Source organism: Haliotis asinina, chromosome 3 (assembly GCF_037392515.1).
Source record: "Haliotis asinina isolate JCU_RB_2024 chromosome 3, JCU_Hal_asi_v2, whole genome shotgun sequence".
Lineage (NCBI taxonomy): Eukaryota > Metazoa > Mollusca > Gastropoda > Lepetellida > Haliotidae > Haliotis > Haliotis asinina.
Genome location: NC_090282.1, coordinates 41,215,785 through 41,235,212, shown reverse-complemented (window position 1 = coordinate 41,235,212; position 19,428 = coordinate 41,215,785). Strand labels below are relative to the sequence as shown.

The following is a 19,428-nucleotide window of genomic DNA, read 5'->3' as shown; positions in this document are numbered from 1 at the left end:
GCCTCCGCTTCGGATCGAAAGCCAGATGGTTTCTCTACAAAATGAGCTATAAATGGTCACTATCGGATCATTATTTCAAAGGTTATACGCCAAAAAACAGCTACCTCCGCAATTCCAAGCCACAATCATGGCTCACGATAGACACCGAAGACTCACCCTGTAAATTCGGTTATTAATTCCAGTCACGCTGACAACACCTATGTAGGGCTAGATTTGATCGGTATCAGCATTCCACAGGTCTGAAAATGTATTGCAACATCGACATATCATTTCCTCGACAGTCAGGCATTCTCTCCAAACTCATCGGCAATCATACTCACTTGGCCAGTAAGGGCCCAGTTACGTGATGTCATTGCTGGTTTGTGCCCTTGAGGGGAAGACAACCACTAGGCTACCCCGTCGCCCACCTTTTCTGGTACGCCTTATGGTATTTCTATATTGCTAAACTCGGCGTACAATTATACTTACCCACTCATGAGGAGGTAAGCGACGCTCTGATTTGTCGGATGGAAAGTCTATCAGACCTAATCCTAATGGGATGTCCTAAAATCTTTGATTAGCGATAGCTAATGTCTTATTATATACCGTAGTCAAACAAAATCATATACACTAGAAGAAGTTGTTATCCTTAAAGAATGTATATAGAGATATTGGGTTTTGTAAATACATGTTCTCTGAATTTGCGTTCGATCGAATAAAAAATCATCTCTGTAGAGATGGTGAACTACTGCGTGGCTGGAAACTGTCATTCGTCCAAGTACAATGCAGGACTTGAAACTGACAACCAGTGAAACTGACAACGAGTGTGCACCAGTTTCCGTCAGATCCAGTCATCCGAGAAAAATGGATGTAGTTTTTTTGCAACCCACAGACATAAAAATACATGCCATGTGTACAAATATCGCACCTGCATAATTAAATAATGTGGCAGAGACAGGACTCGGGTACACGAGTCATAAATCAATTTATTTTGTTTATGGCGTATAGCCTGATATCAAATTGCGCCATCCCTCCAAGGGCTTGCATGTTGTCAGCGATTGAAGCTGTGTATTGCATAATGTCTTTAGCAGACAGATAGGTATAGGCAGACATATAGGTGTCAATAAACCAGACACGGAGCTTTCTCTGTGACAGAGGCTGCTTACCACAATCAACAAGTTTTTTTATGTAACGAGATTATTTACTTGTTTGTGTACACAACCAAAATTAGACTACTGCTCACGACCTCATGCTCAGGGCATGCATACTGTTTCATGCTCAACGAACCTATTCACTGCGCATGCGTGTAGGGTTGAGCACAGCAGAGCTGTTAAAACCGCTTTCTCCCCAGCGCGGGGTGAAATTTAGTGAATCGTTTGAACTCAGATTTCGCGGACTTTTTTTCATCGCGTTTTTTCAACTTTATAGTCTGAATTGGCATTTTTGATGATTTATTTTGGTAAGTGAATAACGAAAAGGTACCAGAATCTTCAAAGTTGTGTTTTACGTTGAACGTGACCTTTTAACCCAAGTACAAAATATTGCACTTTTGAATGACGATTATACGCGTATAATTTTGTTTATTTGTTTTTTTACAAGCAGCAATGTATATCTTATGTCATGAATAAGTGATAATTGTGTTTTAATTATGTTTACATAATTTTTGGTTGCATTTGAACTTTAAGGTTCTTGAGAGGCATTTAGAAGTCGCTATTCTAATATACGACATAATGTTATGGAAGTCAACATTTTCTTTATTGTTTTCACGACCTTTCTGGGCTATTCCTTGCCCCAGTGGAATAGGAGGTGATTGGTGAAGCCTTGCGTCTAATTGATTTCCGGCATTGGGTAGGTAAACCCCTTGATCTCTGTTCATCTGAGGGACTAATCTCTTGATGTTGATAGTTTCTGAAATTTTACGTCGTCGCCAGTCATAGTTGTTCGATGCTATGATGGTTGTTGCTTGCCAGTCAGTGGAGTGTGACGGATTGTTCACAATAAGTTCAAAAAGGGCTGACTTTAGATCTGACTTCTCTACTGATGTTCTGTGCCCTTTCAGCCTAATGTCAGTGGGGCGAGATGTCTCTCCTACATTGTTGCTGCCACAGTCACACATAAGCTTGTAGATGCAGTCCCTAGGCTTGTGAGTGGTCTTGGTTGGTGTACATCTGCCATTGGCCTTCAGAATGGTCTTCAGTGTTTTGTCAGACCTGAAGGTCACTTCTATACTGGCAGTTTTCTTGAGCAGTCAGCTGATGTGGTGACTAATCTGACCTTGGTAGGGAATGTCAATTCTAACTGGGGATGGCTCAAGTTTAGGTTGGCGTTCTTCTTGCTGTTGCAGGGTTGATGATATGGTTCAGTCTACAAGTTGTTTGGGATAGCCGTTGAGATTGATGAATGTAGTTCTTAGATGGTCTATTTCAGTTTGGAGATGGTCAGAATCGCAGATGGATTTGGCTCGTCTGGTTAGGGTGGAGACAATTGCACGTTTGATGTGGGGGTGATGGTTGGAGCGGTAGTGAATATACTGGTCGGTGTGGGTGGGTTTTCTGTAGACGGAGAAGGTAATGTTGTTGAGGGAGTTCTGCAAGGACACAACTATGGACGGGTGGTTTCTGTTGGTGCCAAACTTGACTCTTGTATCTCCAAACTGAAATAGACCATCTAAGAATTAAATCAGTTAGACACAAGGCTTCACCAATCACCTCCTATTCCACTGTTACAGCATCATCCCACCCTTAGTATCTTATCCTAGCTTTTGTTAGACCATCACACTGTTGTACACTAATCAAATACTTTGGCTTCTATTGCTTAATCTAATGTAACAACACCATACCAGCTTTTGTATATTTTAATTCTCTTTTCATCTGGTATGTCTTAACTGTATATACATGCTTAAAATCATCACTCTGGCTTCATATACATTACTAGCATATATATCCTGTTCAACTGTTTTATTTAGCATCCACCTGACGAAGGGACAATGAATAGCCCAGAAACGTCGTGAAAACAATAAATAACTTGACATCCATAACATTTTGTAGTATATGTGACCTTTAAGTTCGTCACGCAGAAGATCTTGGTTCGATTCCACACATGGGCATATGCATAAAGACCATTTCTGGTGTCTCTCGTCCTGATGTTGCACATTTTCACTCGGGTTTCAGTGTGGCAGATGCACCCCCTCCCTCCACTTCTGGATCCGCCTGTGCATGAATGACACAGAGAGTATTAGAATATCCTCCAACCTACGCATAACACTTATTTTACTCTTGTCACAGAATTAACCGTGTATTTTACGTTCACTAATCCTGATCGTGGTTTTCTTCACTATGCCATCAGTGAATACTTTAATCAATCAATTAAGATTACAACCAGATGAGACTGTGTAATATAACCATATGTTTATATGATACCACTGACTAAAGATAAACACGAAGTCTGTTCAAGCACAGGCAAACTGTAGGGTTGCGCAACATAGAGAATATGACCAGTCTCTTATATGCGAGCGAAGCGATATTTTATTTTGACATGAAAAATATTTTTCGATCCGAAGCGAGGGAAGTATGTTGCTAACCTTTGCTCGCTTCACGCGCATATAAAAAGACTTGTCATATTGTCTATGCTGCGCAACCCAGATTGGGCTACATTTTGCCTGTGGTTCAAGGCTAAAAGCACATAAATCTGTCCATGAAAATCTGGAGATTATCCCATCAAAATATACAAAAAATCATAGCTGCACAAAAAGCGAACTGCACATTATCGATAGCTTCAAAACATGCTAATGTGTGCCTTAACCAGGTTAGTTACAGAACTAGCAAGCCAACGCCTCTGTGTGGAATAAAAGATACCTTGGATGCTGCATGCAGTGCGTGTCATACTATTAATTCACGGACATGCAGTGCGTGTCTTACTAAACTTACGGACATGCAGTGCGTGTCATACTAAATTCACGGACATGCAGTGCGTGTCATACTAAATTCACGGACAAGCAGTGCGTGTCATACTATTAATTCACGGACATGCAGTGCGTGTCATATTATTAATTCACGGACATGCAGTGCGTGTCTTACTAAACTTACGGACATGCATTGCGTGTCATACTAAATTCACGGACATGCAGTGCGTGTCATACTAAATTCACGGACAAGCAGTGCGTGTCATACTAAATTCACCAAATAGAGATATAATTGTTTGTGTAATAAAAGCTGGTTTGTCTGGCTGAAAATCGACTTGTGGTTTGTCTTGTGTTATTTCACAGTAAACAGCACGGACCTTTTTGAGCGGTATTTCATCTATGGCGTCGCTACATTAATGTGTGGTGTGAGTTTAGTTTTACGCCGCTTTTATCAGTGTTCCAGCAGTATCACGTCGGGGGACACCCGATAAGGGATTCACCTACTGTACCCATCTAAGGAATCGACGTGATGAGCGAACACTTTAACCACTAAGCTACCCCACCGGCTAACACGCGTGACTTAGACGTACCTTGGCGGATCCAGAGGGGGAGGCAGGGGTACGCAGTCAATGTGTAAAATCAGGCAAGTTTTAAATTGCTTGAAATATTCAATCGATTTGCAAAATGCATAAAAAAGTAATCGATTTATCTGACAGATTGAAACGTGCGTCAGTATGTGTATTATCATTATTAGTGTCTAAAACGTCTTTAGAGAAGAACCTAATACGCGTGCTCTCACAGATCAACTCTATTGACAATAGACAATATTTCAACATACGAAAAAGCACTTATGACATTGTTTCAATTGTTTGCTCACATTTTGCTTGCACGAGTGATTCTCCCGTAGCACCAACTGTTGCATTTGATTCCAGTTCAGAGCACGTGCGGTTGTTGGTGCAAACTGTTTTGAACAATTGTATTTGATGAAACAATGCTTATCATGTGCACGTGCTGATTCCCGTTAAACAGCCCGTCGTAGACCAATTCATTATCACGAGACATGTGATCCATGGGGTATAGTTTTTGTGCCCAGAGATCGAACTGACTGCGGCAAACGTCCCCACCCCAGTAACGTGTTCAAAGTTGTGCCATTAACAAACGCTCTGCCTGAGTCAACTGTTTTTCAGCACCACGCAACCATTGATTGCATGTCTACTTGTCCAAGAGATCTATAGTCCTAGGATAGTATAGGCCTAACCATTACATTTTTTTTGGTATAGCACGCTTACGTGTCTTATGACTTTCATGCAGAGAGACTTGCATACAGTTTAATAGTTCCACTGGTGGAGTTTTCATACTTAACTAATGCCATGATAATCTTTGTCGATTTTGACCACCTCACGTGGCCTGCTTTGGAGGAGCTATAACTATCAGCTGTAATCAATATGGAAGATGGTGGTAAAAATGACTGGATTAACCTGTTGTTTCACTTCATACTCCATAAAACTATGGAAGCTGACTTTCAGTTAATCTGTCAAATAAATCGACTAATTTTCACGTAATCTATAAAGTGACAGAAAGTTTCAGGCAGTTTACAAATTGCCTGATTTTACACATTGACTGTAACATGTCTAATATTAATATTTGATAAATCACCCCCAAATCCTTTCGTTTGTTAACCGTTAAATTCATACATAGCCGCAGAGACCATATACCGATGTATGGTATATATATACCGGTATATGGTCTCTGATAGTCGTTTCTATTTATTATATCACGACCCTTGCTAGCTCTCATTACCTTGTAGTTTCGCCACAACTGCAGCATTTCGTACACATTTACCTAGCCATGCTGACGCAATTAATTTTCTGTTACCGCCATATGCTCGAGTACCAGCGCATGTTCAACGCATATCTGACAAGCACCTGTCCGAACTATACTTTTTGCACGGTTGCGCACTCGTAATATCCGCCCATCCTCGCTGATACGAGATATACAGGCACCCAGCTTTACAGCTTGTTGTTGACGACAAGGCTTGGTCACGTGATTCTCCCGGACAACGCAGGTGTTATGGTTCTAGACAAACCTCATTGATTGCTCTGAATATTTTATGGATAAGGGTGATTTTATGTTCAAGATGGATACCATTTAGGTGACAGAATCTAAGTGCCTATATTTCAGTTTTGTTTCTTTATTTCATCACTAGATCACCAAAAAGGCCCAAGATGAGCCACGTTGATACGAGGTAAGACATTAAACCGTTGAGTAGATTGCAATTTCACCGTTCTCCGCCGCTGAGAAATCTACCACGGCGGAATGTAGCGGTACAATGGCGCTGGGTAATCAACAGTACCACCCGTTGTTAGAAAAACTCGTCGACTAGTCAAATAACGGAATTTAAATAACATATGACAATAATCGTGAACTGACACTGACATATAAATAAGGAATCAAATGCTTCACGGTTTAATCAAGTTAAGACCCACGACCTATTTCGATGACAGGTAGAGCTAATGTTATGTTTTGTCCAGACAAGTCAAACAGTGAGAGATTTGCTGTGAAACTACAGGATTATCTCTTCAGTTTACATACCCAAATCAGTGATAATTTCCCCATAGAAATAGCAATGTTAACCGTTACGTAATATATATCACAAATCGTATTTAAATTGGCAGGGAAATTAAATATTTATTTTGGTTTCCTGTTTCTGCTTAGCATGTAACATTGGTTTAAAGTTACTGGAAACATGTAAGCTAAAGCTCTGTGTCAGTGACAGAATATGAAAGGACATCATTATACGATGACTCCAAATGAATGTACATAGCTGAGTGAGTGAGTATAGTTTTACGCTGCACTCAGCAATAGTCCAGCCATATGGTGGCGGTCTGTAAATAATCGAGTCTGGACCAGACAATCCAGTGATCAACAACATGAGCATCGATCTGCACAATTGGGAACCAATGACATGTGTCAACCAAGTCAGCGAACCTGACCACTCGATCCCGATAGTCGCCTCTTATGACAAGCTGAGTTGCCTTTTATGGCAAGCATGGGTTGCTGAAGGCCTATTCTACCCCGGGACCTTTTCGTGTCGTACATAGCTGAATGTAAAAGTTAAAAGAAAATATAATTGTAGGCAAGTACTAATGTATAGACTGTTCCTTTTTCTTGAAATCATCTACTTAAAATACTATCTATTTCTACTGAAAATGTATTTTGCCAATGTCATATATATTGGCTAAGGTTAGTTTTACAGTTAGGGACTGTTAATAATTTGTGTCTAGCAGGAGATGATGGTTATTGTTATGTACAATTTGAATGACCCCCTTAAAATTTATGTACAATGGGAAAGACTCTCCTATATGTCATGTACAATAGGATACCGATATACTGATATGGTCTCTGACAAAATCAGTGCACCCCCCACCCCATATTAACATACTTTTTAGAAGAATTTTTGTATATTTTTAATGTACAAAACTGATGACTTTCCTAGTAAATGTCTGCAAAACTGATGACCCTTACCCCCACCCCCAACTCTGCCTAGGTTCCATATTTGGATATATACTGAGGTAAATAGGTTGGAAACAAGGGTTAAATATGGAGACACACCGAATGTCAAGCTCTCTGACATCCAATAAAGTTTTATTAATATTAAAGATATATTCATCTGTCCAATTTCTGTTGTGTTTTTTTTGTCTTTTAAATGTACTGTTAGACATTCCTTGAATATTGCAACATCTGAAGGTCTGAATTTATGGCCATCACTGGGTGCAGTTGTCTTTTTCAATTTCTTTAAATGTCTCAGTGATGAATCAAATTTGAGTTTTATCAGAATTATTATGTATGTGATCATTTTAATTTCATGCAGTCGGTATAAGCCTATGAAGTGTCTCTTATTCTTCCCTCAAGATCTAATTTCAGTAACATTAAAGTATGTCAGATAGTGGGAGGGAAAAATTAATTCAAGAAACACCTTTTTTCAAATTATTTGGGTTTACAATACCTTAAACAGATTAATTGATCTGTTTTCTAGTATTTACTTCTCTTTTCTTTTTTTTATATCTCAACTGATAACAAAAAAGGTCTAACATTGTAAAACAATGTTTCAGATTTTGGATGGGCATGCATAAGGATATTCTCCTCCCACAGAGGTTACTATATCTGATCTTCCTACGTAACCTCTGTACTGATGTGGTCATATTTCCCTGTGTCTCGCAAAATCCCTTAGTGGCCAAAAATTGCAACACAAATTATCTAACTTCTTTTTATCCATTTGATCATGGGTGCCAAAGGCTGAATTTGGTATATTATATGTGGAAGTTTTAATGTATAGTGTAGCAATGTCTAAATTACAATGTGTTCATACTGGGAATGTCAAACATACACACACTATTGGAGGGGCGATGGGGTAGCCTAGTGGTTATAGCGTTCCCTTAAACATTACAAACACTCCTTCCCTCCCTCCCTTTTCACTCACTCACGCACTCACTCAATCACTCACTCACTCGACTTTCATTGTGCTCTGTCATCTTTCAAAAGCTTGGCATTATGTTGCAGTCAACTGTCGGCCTACAACAGCCTGAGTGACAAGCACCTAGCTGGCTACTTCGCCAATGACAGGATGCGTGGACATCTGCGCAAATCAGGCCTGGTTCGTAATTATTTTCTGCAGTTGGATAAATCAATGTTTATGTGACAATTTGTCATCAAATTTATTTCCAGTAGTTATGATGATTGTTGTATTGTTTATGGAATAACCCAAAGGGAAAGATATTACAAACATGCACACACAGGTTGTCAGTTCTTTTCTGTTCACATGGCTAAATGTATTCTTTTGGAATTGATCATCTTATGAAAAATATAAATGAATTGTGATCAAGTTATTATTGGTGATGTTGTTTTGAATAATGTTTTGATAATAAGTGTAATAATGAAATATCTTGTTATGATGTCCCTTCTCTGTGTGTATACATTTCCAGAGGATATGTTCAGAAAGCACAATTTTTAAATAAAACTAGGTTTGTGTCATAAGATTTCTCACATAGCAAATTCTAGCTTGGGTGAGTTCCTAAATATTATGTTCTATCAATATGTAATTTTTCCTTCAGATCACTCGAAAGGGACAAATTGTTTCCGAGACAAGCTACCGCTTGAACATAGCTCGTAAGGAACACAAAAAGCATGTGAAGGACCTCCTGGCACAAGCTATTGTCCACAAGACCTTGGACTTGGAGCGACATCGCCAGGTGGCCATCCGTCAGAAACTGGAGGAGATAGCCAAGATAGAGCTGGTGCAGAGAGTCAGGGTAGGTGTCACACAACAGATGTCACTTGATAGATGTCATTGGATAGGTGTCATGGGATTGGTGCTGCACAATAGTTGTAATATGGGAGATGTCACGAGATGGCCATCTGGCAGAAACTGAAGGAGATAGCCAAGATAGAGCTGGTGCAGAGAGTCAGGGTAGGTGTCACATGGCAGGTGTGATGGGTGTTGTTTGACAGCTGTAATATGGGAGATGTTACCAGGTGATCATCTGGCATAAACTGGAGGAAAATAGACAAAATGTAACTGGTGCAGAGAATCAGGGTAGATGTCAGAGGACAGGTGTCATTGGATAAGTGTCATGTGATGGGTGTTGTACTACAGCTGTAATATGGGAGATGTTACCAGGTGACCATCTGGCGGAAACTGGAGGAAAATAGTCAAAATGGAGCTGGTGCAGAGAGTCAGGGTAGGACTCACAGGACAGGTGTCATTGGAAAGGTGTCATGTGATGGGTGTTATACAGTAGTTGTAATGAGAGACATCATACAGCAAAGGTGTCGCAGGATAGTTAATGCAAGATTGGTGTCAAACGTCAAAGAGTAGGTGTTGAGGAATGGATGTTTGCAGGGTTGGTGTTGCAGGACAGGTGTTAAAGAACAGGCGTTTCAGGATAGGTGTCATAGGCCAGGTGGAGCTGAATAGTTGCTGCATGCCGGGTGTCACAGAATAGATGTTGCAGGGTAACTGTTGCAGAATAGTCATTGCAGGACAGATGTCTGCCAGTATCTGCCAGTAGGTGTCAAGTACATAATGCTTAAAATGTGTGTCATGATATGTATCACGCAGCCGATGTCACAGGGGAGACATAACTGGCAAGACGCACTTCCTAAATGAGGCTCACATTAAACATGTATTTATTTTTATAAACTACCAGACAAAAGAAAGTAACTGAAAGGAGTATTTGCCCGGAAAAGTACAAACGCTTTATATGCAATAACATTAATTATTTCTTTTTTCTCTGACTTTAGTCATAAGAGGACACTATCTTTTGCCTGCAGGTTTATGAAGTTTTATATATATTGGAGATGTTATACACTTGATCGTCAAGACCAATGGAAATGTTATATGATTCCATCACACCTAATGTTTTTAAGTGGATGATATATATATATATTCTAACATTTTGTCCACTGTACATTATTCATGAAATAACTGGGTATTGTGGGCCACAGGAGAATAGAAATCGGCACGTGGTTAACGAAGCTCTCCTGCCCCTGATCACAGCGAGTCCGCGGGAGAAGGATTCCATCCCTAAACGACGTACCCGATCTCGATCTGGGGGTAAAAGGGGCAGGAGTGATTCTCCTCGTTCCCGAGGCCATCAAACCCCCAGCCCCCGATCTGGGCAGTACGCTGAGAACGACCTGCTCATTGAAGAACGGGTACACACACATACTTGTTTGTGTGGCTTGGCATTAACCTAGGACCTCTTCGCAGCAGCTATAACCTTGTGATACTATTTCATCTATTTCTGTAAAGGTTGAAATATTGTAAGCGCCCACTGGAAATTATAAGTTCTGAAATTCTAAAAATGATATGATCTGTTTGTAACACTGAAAACATTTCTTTCTTTCACTCACTTGCATCTTGTTTACTTTTGATATGGCCATAAACAGAGGGAATTTCTGAAATGAACAAATATAAACAGTTTTTCCAACAGCTGGAAATTGTAAAAATAGAAGAAAGTTGAGTTGAGTTGATAAATACCCAGGAAAACATGAAGCAATTAAATTACTTGGATGTTAATAAATGATTAACCAAAATTGAACATTTAATTTTGACTGAATCGATTTAAATTTAAAAGTTTAAAAAAGTAAATGATAAAATAATCTGAAATCTTATTATCTCATGAAAGCTGATGAAGTTGTATGTGACAAGAAAGTGATTGGTGTACATTCTGGTGGTATGGTATACAAGGTCTATAGTTGCTGTGTTGATGTGAAATTAACATGACAGTTTGCCTTTTTGCAGTGAGCTCATTCTGTGGAGTTGATAGACAGCTATAGACACAGCCACCTGCAATAGATATGCTTAACATGATTGCATTTGTTATTAATGAAAACCATTTCCTCACTGCTTAGAGATTGTTTATTTAGATCTTTTCCAAACCAGTTTTAATAGGTAAATCCACTTTAGTTTGTGTTTTTTGTTAAGGCTAAACGTTTTCTTAGCTATAGAATTTGATATTATTCATGAGTCAACTGTTTATTTATCCTCCCTTCTTCAAACAGACTAGCATATAGTTACATATGAGGTTTAATGAAAGAAATAATTCTTCTAGCCAACCTGTGAATAGTAGAGCTGAAAGATATGACTACATGAGTATGGGATGCAGGAGCTGACAAGGGATGGGTATGGCCTGCTAAAGTTGAGATAGAGATGAGTATATGCTGTTAGAGCTGAGATGGATGGGTAGAGGCTGCTACAGTTTGGAATGGGCTGCTGGAGCTGAAAAGGGGACAAGTGTAGTCTTTTGGAGCTGAAAAGGGCAGAAGTATAGTGTTTTGGAGCTGAAAAGGGGATAAGTATAGTGTTTTGGAGCTGAAAAGGGGAGAAGTATAGTCTTTTGGAGCTGAAAAGGGGACAAGTATAGTGTTTTGGAGCTGAAAAGGGGATAAGTATAGTGTTTTGGAGCTGAAAAGGGGACAAGTATGGTCTTTTGGAGCTGAAAAGGGGACAAGTATGGTCTTTTGGAGTTGAAAAGGGGACAAGTATGGTCTTTTGGAGCTGAAAAGGGGATAAGTATAGTCTTTTGGAGCTGAAAAGGGGACAAGTATAGTCTTTTGGAGCTGAAAAGGGGATAAGTATAATTCAACTGAATTGTTATTTTCTCAACTGATCGGTATTTCACCATGCCTCATATGAATGATTTTAGCTGATAAAACTTAATAACACATTATTCTTGTTTTAGCAGTACAGTTCACATAGACACAGCATGCTTTACAATTCTGTATGGTAGACAAGCATTTAGTTATTAGAACCAGGCTGAAGTAAAAATCTATAGCAATATAGAAGATAGAACAGTCATCATCATCATCATCATCATCATCATCATCATCATCCACACACGCATCAGATGTTAGAACCTATTTTTTTTGTAGTCTGTATTATTCACTTCAGCTCGATACAAACATCAATTTCACGAGACTGTATGTGAGAGACAACATATATAGAAAGGCACACATACATATTCAGTTACATAATGTGCTTGGAATAGTAGACTACAGATTTCCTTTGGGACCGATGAATTGTTCACTAACACAAAACCTAATACTTCAGCAAAATAAATTTGCCACAGTCACATGAAACAGACCTACTCTGATGATTTGTCTCATAATTTTGGACACCTGAATAAAAAAGTTGTTTAACAAACAATCATTATTTTATTGTAACCTTTTGCTATTTTGTATGAGGGGGAACCACATGTTGGTAGAACAACCAGGTAATCAACAAGTGTGTGTGGTGAAATTTCAGTTTGACACGTGTGATTCGCATACCTGACTGCTCTGCCAACAAGTGGTCACACCAGAAAAGTGACCAAAATAACTGAGGCTGTGTATCGAGACACACAAAGGGATCATAACTGTATCAGAATATTAATCATTTCAGCAGAAACAAATAATTCCGTTTAACTTGAAAAAGATCCCCAGTAAAATGGAGATTAAGAAATTCTGAATTAAAGGAGATGATGATGAGTGTAAGGAGGGGCTCACCCATTTAGTTATGGTGAGGTGGGGTGGACATCAGTTTTGTATATATGTACTGGTGTGAGTTTGGGCTGAGAGGATAATTTTTGCAAGTTTGTTCCTAAAAATATATATTGAGAATAGTCCCTAAGGATCTTTGCATATACAGAATTGAAAATAATGAGATTACAGTTTGTGAGAAGAATTAAGATCAGTGTATCAATGTGCAGAAATAGGCACATGAAAATATGTTAAGAACCAAACCTTCCTTATTGAAATGATTGCTATAGAAGTTGATACAATAGGTTATAACATAATTAATTGAACTTTCTACATTTGAGAATGTTAGTTTAAACAAGAAAACATGTGTAATGCCTAAACAATTAATACAGGACATGATGAAAAGAAATTGGTAAGACCAGCGACTATATAATAGACTCTGGTAAGACTTTTACAAGAAAATATGGAGTAGGTGTTGCTTAACATTTTTTCAGGAGTATTGACCAAGGACTGACCAATAGCTGCTATATATGATTCACATGATTCTTTTTCTGTAGCATACATCACCAACATCTCTCATGATGATCAGACCACCATCACAGTGTCACTACTCATAATACATCATCATCACTATCATGCACTATCCATGCTATCCTTGTAGACACAGCGTGTTCGGAGGAGTGATGAGGATATCTTGCCTTTCCTATCACCACGCTCTAGTCGGCCCCAGTCAGGGCCCTCACCACGCCCCCGCCGCTCGGCGAAGTACCGCCCTATCAGTGCACCATCTAACATGCCAGATACTAACTCATCAATGTATGAATCTATTGAGGAGGATGGTGACGTGAGTTTACATAACCTTTTCATGTTGTGCAATGCTGTGCGATTCACTGTGATAGTAGCTGCCAATTTGGCTAGTTTGATGCTGATGGATCATACTGATTGAAAAAATACCATTAAATGTATAGTTTGATTAGATCAGTAGTGCATATGTGATATTGCTACAGCCATGACAGGTATCATTGTAAATATGATTAGAAGTTGCATATTTCTATAATATTTGAAGGAAATGTCTTCTGATAACATGTAATCGTGTTGATAGATGTCACAAATTTTTGCTATGTTATTATTAGTCCTGCTTTAATAATTCCATTTTTCAATGTTCATAATTCAAAAAATTTGACACACATTTACATCTGAAATAGTTTAGGCTTGTGATGTTAAAAATATTAATTTATTGACCCAGTAATTTGTTATTGTTGAGTTAATATTACAATAATAGAAACATTTAACTGATAAATGCTTACTCAAAGGTCTTCATTAAATTCATTTACATTCTCTATCTAGGTGACCTATGTTGATGATGAGGGCAACACTATCGACATGTCGGACTGTGAACAGGGTGTTGTAAGACCTGGACGGAGCAGAACTCCACGCAGCAGGGAGGAGGTGGATACCAGACATCTCTACTCTGTAAGGAATTTGTCTTGCTCTGCTGTGTTTATATCCACATAAACATGAGTAGTATAATGCCACTATGACAAAGCATAACATACCCTAGAATCTTTGGAATTTGTTTATGGGAAAATTGCCCTTTTTGATTTAAGTTTTATGAAGAAATATTGTTATTCATGTTTCTCTTGAAACTGGATGTGATTTTGGAAAACTAATGATTAATCAGTATGTTGCATGCAGGAATAGTCCTATCGATGATTACATTTGTAACTGGTGGTATACTTCATTTCCTGCCAGTGTTTGCTGATCATTTAACAAAGCTCACACTAATGAACCTGTGAAGGTCTCGGGGTAGAATAGGCCTTCAGCAACCCATGTTTGCCATAAAAGGCAAGTCAGCTTGTCGTAAGAGGTAACTAACAAGATTGGGTGTTCAGGCTCGCTGACTTGGTGGACACGTCATCGGTTCCCAGTTGTGCAGATCGATGTTCATGTTGTTAATCACTGGATTGTCTGGTCCAGTCTCAAATATCTACAGACCACCGCCATATAACTGGAATATTGCTGAGTGCGGCGTAAAACTAAATTCACTTGCTCACTCACAATAATGGACAAAATGGCTAATGTTAAATCCTTGTGGAGTAACATCAGGGTACATTGCAAGGAGATACAAAGATCACGTTACCCTGATGTCCAGCTAGTTATTGACAGAGAATGTGGAGCTCTGTCTGTTACAGGATGATGGTCTTTTTGTAACTACATCATGTAATTTGTCATGTTTTTAGGAAAAGGATGTAATGTATGAGATTTCACAGATCAGAAATATGGATAATTCCACTGGTGCAAAATGAGTAAATTAATTTTAGTGGTAACGTGGGTAATCTTTCAGACATATTGTGTTTAAAACGAGTTATACATTAATAATATGTGTATTTTTTCATGACCATAACACCTGTAAAAAAAAAATGACCATGGATGGTTTAAGACATGTGACATGAATGTTGTTCTGTTCCTGTTCCAGCTGAACCCTCTTGCCCTGCGGCGTTATGCGAACGCCTTGGCTAAGGTGGAGCAGGTTAACACCTTGGCTTCTCCATATCTGATACCACAGATTCCGATACCCCCCTCATCCCCCCGTACTGGCCCCACTCGACATCGCAGCGCTGGAAACAGGGGGCGCTCTACCAGCAGCGACAAGTCACCCAAACGAAGTGTATGTTTTTGTGTCATACTTGGAATTGCATTATATTGAAGAAAATGTTGTTATAATATAGTAGGATCCCTGTCATATTTCGTATTTCAATGCTTTTTTTTAAAAAATGCCTACTGTTTGATCGGCTGTGTGTTTTTATCATGATCTCGGATTGTACATTTTCTTTGACATAAGCTTATGTTACAGGTGACTGTTTTTCAAGGTTGGTAATGGTGCTGATGTTCTTGCTGGTTTTGTTGCTGATGTTGTTGTTGATGTTGTTGTTGATGTTACAGCCTGGGGTTGATCTCCATCGAAAAGAGCCACCGATGAGACACCAGGGGGATGTCCACTCTAACTGCATGGTGACCATGAAGTTCCATGGCTGGGTCCTCAAACTGGCTCGGGAGAGAACTGACAACCGACATGATGTCACTGTGGAGCAACAGCATTGTGGGGGCAACACCCTGACCGTGTTCAAGGGACTCATTGAGCCAGGAAGTGAGTATTACAGACCTCAAAGTCAGGAAGCAGGTATCAGGCACCTCATTCAGCCAGAAATTACTATAAAGGTCTCACTGAACCAAGGAGTGAATACATGTACCATATTTCTAATAAACGCCAGACCCCTAATGATAAGCATAGGGGGTAAAGCAGCAACAACAATTACGGCAATGACGGCCAGTAAGCGCAAACTGCTTGCTGGAAGTCTCTTGAAAAAATAAGTGCCCTGGTGCTTATTAATGGAAATTTGTTATACGAGTCTTGTTGGACTAGTAATGAGTATAAGAGCCTGAATAATAGGGACCTCATTGAGCCAGGAAGTATTATTGGGGACCTCAGTGAGCCAGGAAGTATCATTTGGGACCTCATTAAACCACAAAGTGTTATTGGGGATCTCATGAAGCCACAAAGTATTATTGGGGACCTCATTGAGCTAGGAAGTATTATTGGGGACCTCATTAAACCACAGTGTTATTGGGGATCTCATTAAGCCACAAAGTATTATTGGGGACCTCACTGAGCTAGGATGTATTGCTGTGAATCTCACTGAGCCAGGAAGTATTATTGTGGATCTCATTGAGCCATGAAGTATTACTGTGGACCTCATTGAGCTAGGAAGTATTATTGTGGACCTCAGTGAGCCAGTAGTACATTATAAGCATTTCATTGAGACAGGGAGTAAATATACAAATCTCGTTGGGCTAGAAATAAATTTATGAGAGCCAATCAAACAGGAAGTGGATATAAGGGTCTTCTTGAGCTCAGAAGTGTGTACAGGTCCATCATTGAGACAAGAACAAGCAGAGAATGAGAAGGCATCTCACTGAGTCATGGAAGTGAGCTAAAGGCTATAGCCAGAGGATGTTAAATGGTCACTGAAAGCACTCGTAGAACAAGATGACAAGTTTGTGCTCCATTAAAGGTCACATGCAACATAAAACATAACTTTGCAGATTCTGATACCTTTTGGTATGCACTTACCGAAACAAATCATCAAAAATGCCAATTCAACCTATGAAGTTGAAAAAAGACATGATGAAAAGATGCCCACAAAATCGGAGTTCAAACGATTCACTAATTTTCCCCCAGTACTGGTTTCACTAAGCAGCTATGCCCATAGTGTATGCACTGCAAATAGGTTTGCGGAGCTTGAAACACTATGCCTGCCTGCAGTATGAGGTCGTGAGCAGTAGTCTAATCTTGGTTGTGTAAAGAAACAAGAAAATAATCTACTCGTTACCTAAAATAAACTTGTTGATTCCGATAAGCAGCCTCTGTCACAGAGAAAACTCTGTCTAGTTTATGTGACACCTACATGTCTGCCTGCCTGTCTGCTAATGACAATATGCAGTGCACAACTTATACGCCATAAACTGAGAACTGGCTAAGTGTATTGGCAAATGAGCCAGCCAATGAAAAGATTCCGTTACACTTGAGTACACACTCAACGTCTCTGACTGGGTTTGGTATCCCAAGTCCTTCGTTTCGAGCGCAGTAGTACCCAAGTACAAAATATTGCATTTTTGATTTGTGATTGTATGCTTATAATTTGCAATGCATATTGTATGTCATGAATAACTGATAATTATGTTTTAATTATGTTTGATTTTTTGGTTTGCATGTAGACTTGCATTGGTAACACTTAGTGTTTCTCTTCAGGTACATTCAGCTTCACCTCAAAGCGCCATCGGGGCTACCCCTTCAGCCTGACACTGTACGTAGATGGTCGACAAGATGCAAGGGTTAGTACATGTTGTGAATTCGGCCACTCCAAGAAAGTCCGACTTGGAGCCAAACAAGGTCACTTCAGCTTTGTTGGCATCAAGGGAATGAATCCTTGCTACAAGTAAGTGTTGTTGTAACTTTAGTTTTCAAAATCAGCATGACAGTTCTTTAATGAATTATTCTTTTGTGAGATTTGGACTCCTTATGACTGTTGTATTCCTTGACTTACTATATATTTCCAAAGGAAAGTTATATGTATATTGAGATGATTGAAAAAAGGGCAGAGAGAGAGCGCAGAAATACTGTAGAAATGGAAATCCATCCTTTTAATCGTCATGGATTTTAGAGAGAGATTATGTTTACAGACTTAGGCATTGAGACTAGACAAGGGCATTTGATGGACACACAATATTGCTACCTGTACAGATATAGACTAAGAATGGACAAAAGTAATATCAGCAATGTTCAGTTCCTGAGTTTGCTGTGTGAACCATTAGAACAATCAACATTGTAGACCACTTTTAAATATAACATACTGAATATGTTTTCTGGGATACAACAGCGTGAAGCCAAAGGTGTCCATGGTGATAAGCTGAAGAGATCTGTCCTGTGGCAATATTACAGTATACATTCCTTTTAATCCAGTTCAGTTAGCTAGCACCCATCACAAATTCACATATGTTCAAATCATTTACATTGACCATTTATTGTTGCTTTATAAGCTACTCACACGTTGCTAAGGATCAAGTCATGGATTCAACAGAAAACTGTTATGTGGGGTCAAGTTAGTGTATAGTAAGCATGGATCCTAGTTCTCAGTATGTCATTTCAACTTGTGGATCCCATACCTGCTAGTGACATGTGTTGTTTATTTGTCATGGACTTGTTCCATGATTTGCAAAATGGTTGATTTGTGCCATGAAAAACATTTCTCTGGTTACTCATGTATCAAGTACTTAAGGTTAGATAAAAGTGGCCATTTGCTTAAAGAAGGATTACCATATTATTATTTCTCCAGTTTTAAATGGATACAATCTCCAATTCTATACTCATTTTTAAGTGAAGTTGTGAAATTTTGTGATCCTTAGCTAAAGTGTGAGCACGCACGCACACACACACACACACATATACAGGAGTGCTTGGGTCCATGTTTTGATAAATGGACATGGCTATTCGTTTCAGGTGCCAGGTTCAGAAGGGGCTGGTAGGTGGCAAGGCTCCACCCAAGAAGGTGAAGAGGCCACCCAGCAACCCTGGGGAGGAGGTGATTGTTGTGAAAACCACGGAGGTACCTCCCAAGGAGATAGAGAATACTAAAGACTCGGATGAGGAAGAATCAGGTAGCTTAATGGGATGTAGTGATAGATATCTGCAGGAACTGTTGTCATAAGAGATGTGGGGAGTCATGGCATGTTATGTCGCGTGAGATCATGACATGTCATTTATGAAGGCATGGGCTTTTAGCATGCCAGGTGTGATTAATATTAAGGAGACAGGATCGTGTCATGTGTGAAAGTGGGGTTTTCAGACATGTCATGTGGGGTTGTTGGGGTCCTAAAATGTCATGAGAGATCTGTGGGGTCATAGCATGTCATGTCTTAGGATGCAAAATTGTCACCTATCATTTGTAGGGGTTTGTTATTTTCAGCATGTT

At 39.4% G+C, this 19,428-nt stretch overlaps 1 protein-coding gene across 2 annotated transcripts in view; it reads left to right on the top strand.

Annotated features, from left to right (window-relative positions):
• Positions 1 to 5,948: 5,948 nt before the first annotated feature.
• The window catches only part of LOC137278013 (glutamate-rich protein 3-like), a 44,122-nt gene continuing 30,642 nt past the window's right edge, over positions 5,949 to 19,428 (top strand). Inside the window, exons 1-9 of one of the 2 annotated variants that reach the window (XM_067810044.1) lie at positions 5,949 to 6,125; positions 8,441 to 8,534; positions 8,992 to 9,189; positions 10,385 to 10,594; positions 14,246 to 14,371; positions 15,375 to 15,566; positions 15,842 to 16,046; positions 17,709 to 17,895; positions 18,957 to 19,114. In XM_067810044.1, the coding sequence (XP_067666145.1) occupies positions 6,106 to 6,125; positions 8,441 to 8,534; positions 8,992 to 9,189; positions 10,385 to 10,594; positions 14,246 to 14,371; positions 15,375 to 15,566; positions 15,842 to 16,046; positions 17,709 to 17,895; positions 18,957 to 19,114 (1,390 nt within the window). In that variant the 5' untranslated portion in view covers positions 5,949 to 6,105. Of the gene's footprint in view, positions 6,126 to 8,440; positions 8,535 to 8,991; positions 9,190 to 9,269; positions 9,348 to 10,384; positions 10,595 to 13,559; positions 13,743 to 14,245; positions 14,372 to 15,374; positions 15,567 to 15,841; positions 16,047 to 17,708; positions 17,896 to 18,956; positions 19,115 to 19,428 lie in introns of those variants that run through there. The other variant, XM_067810045.1, reaches the window with a different exon arrangement.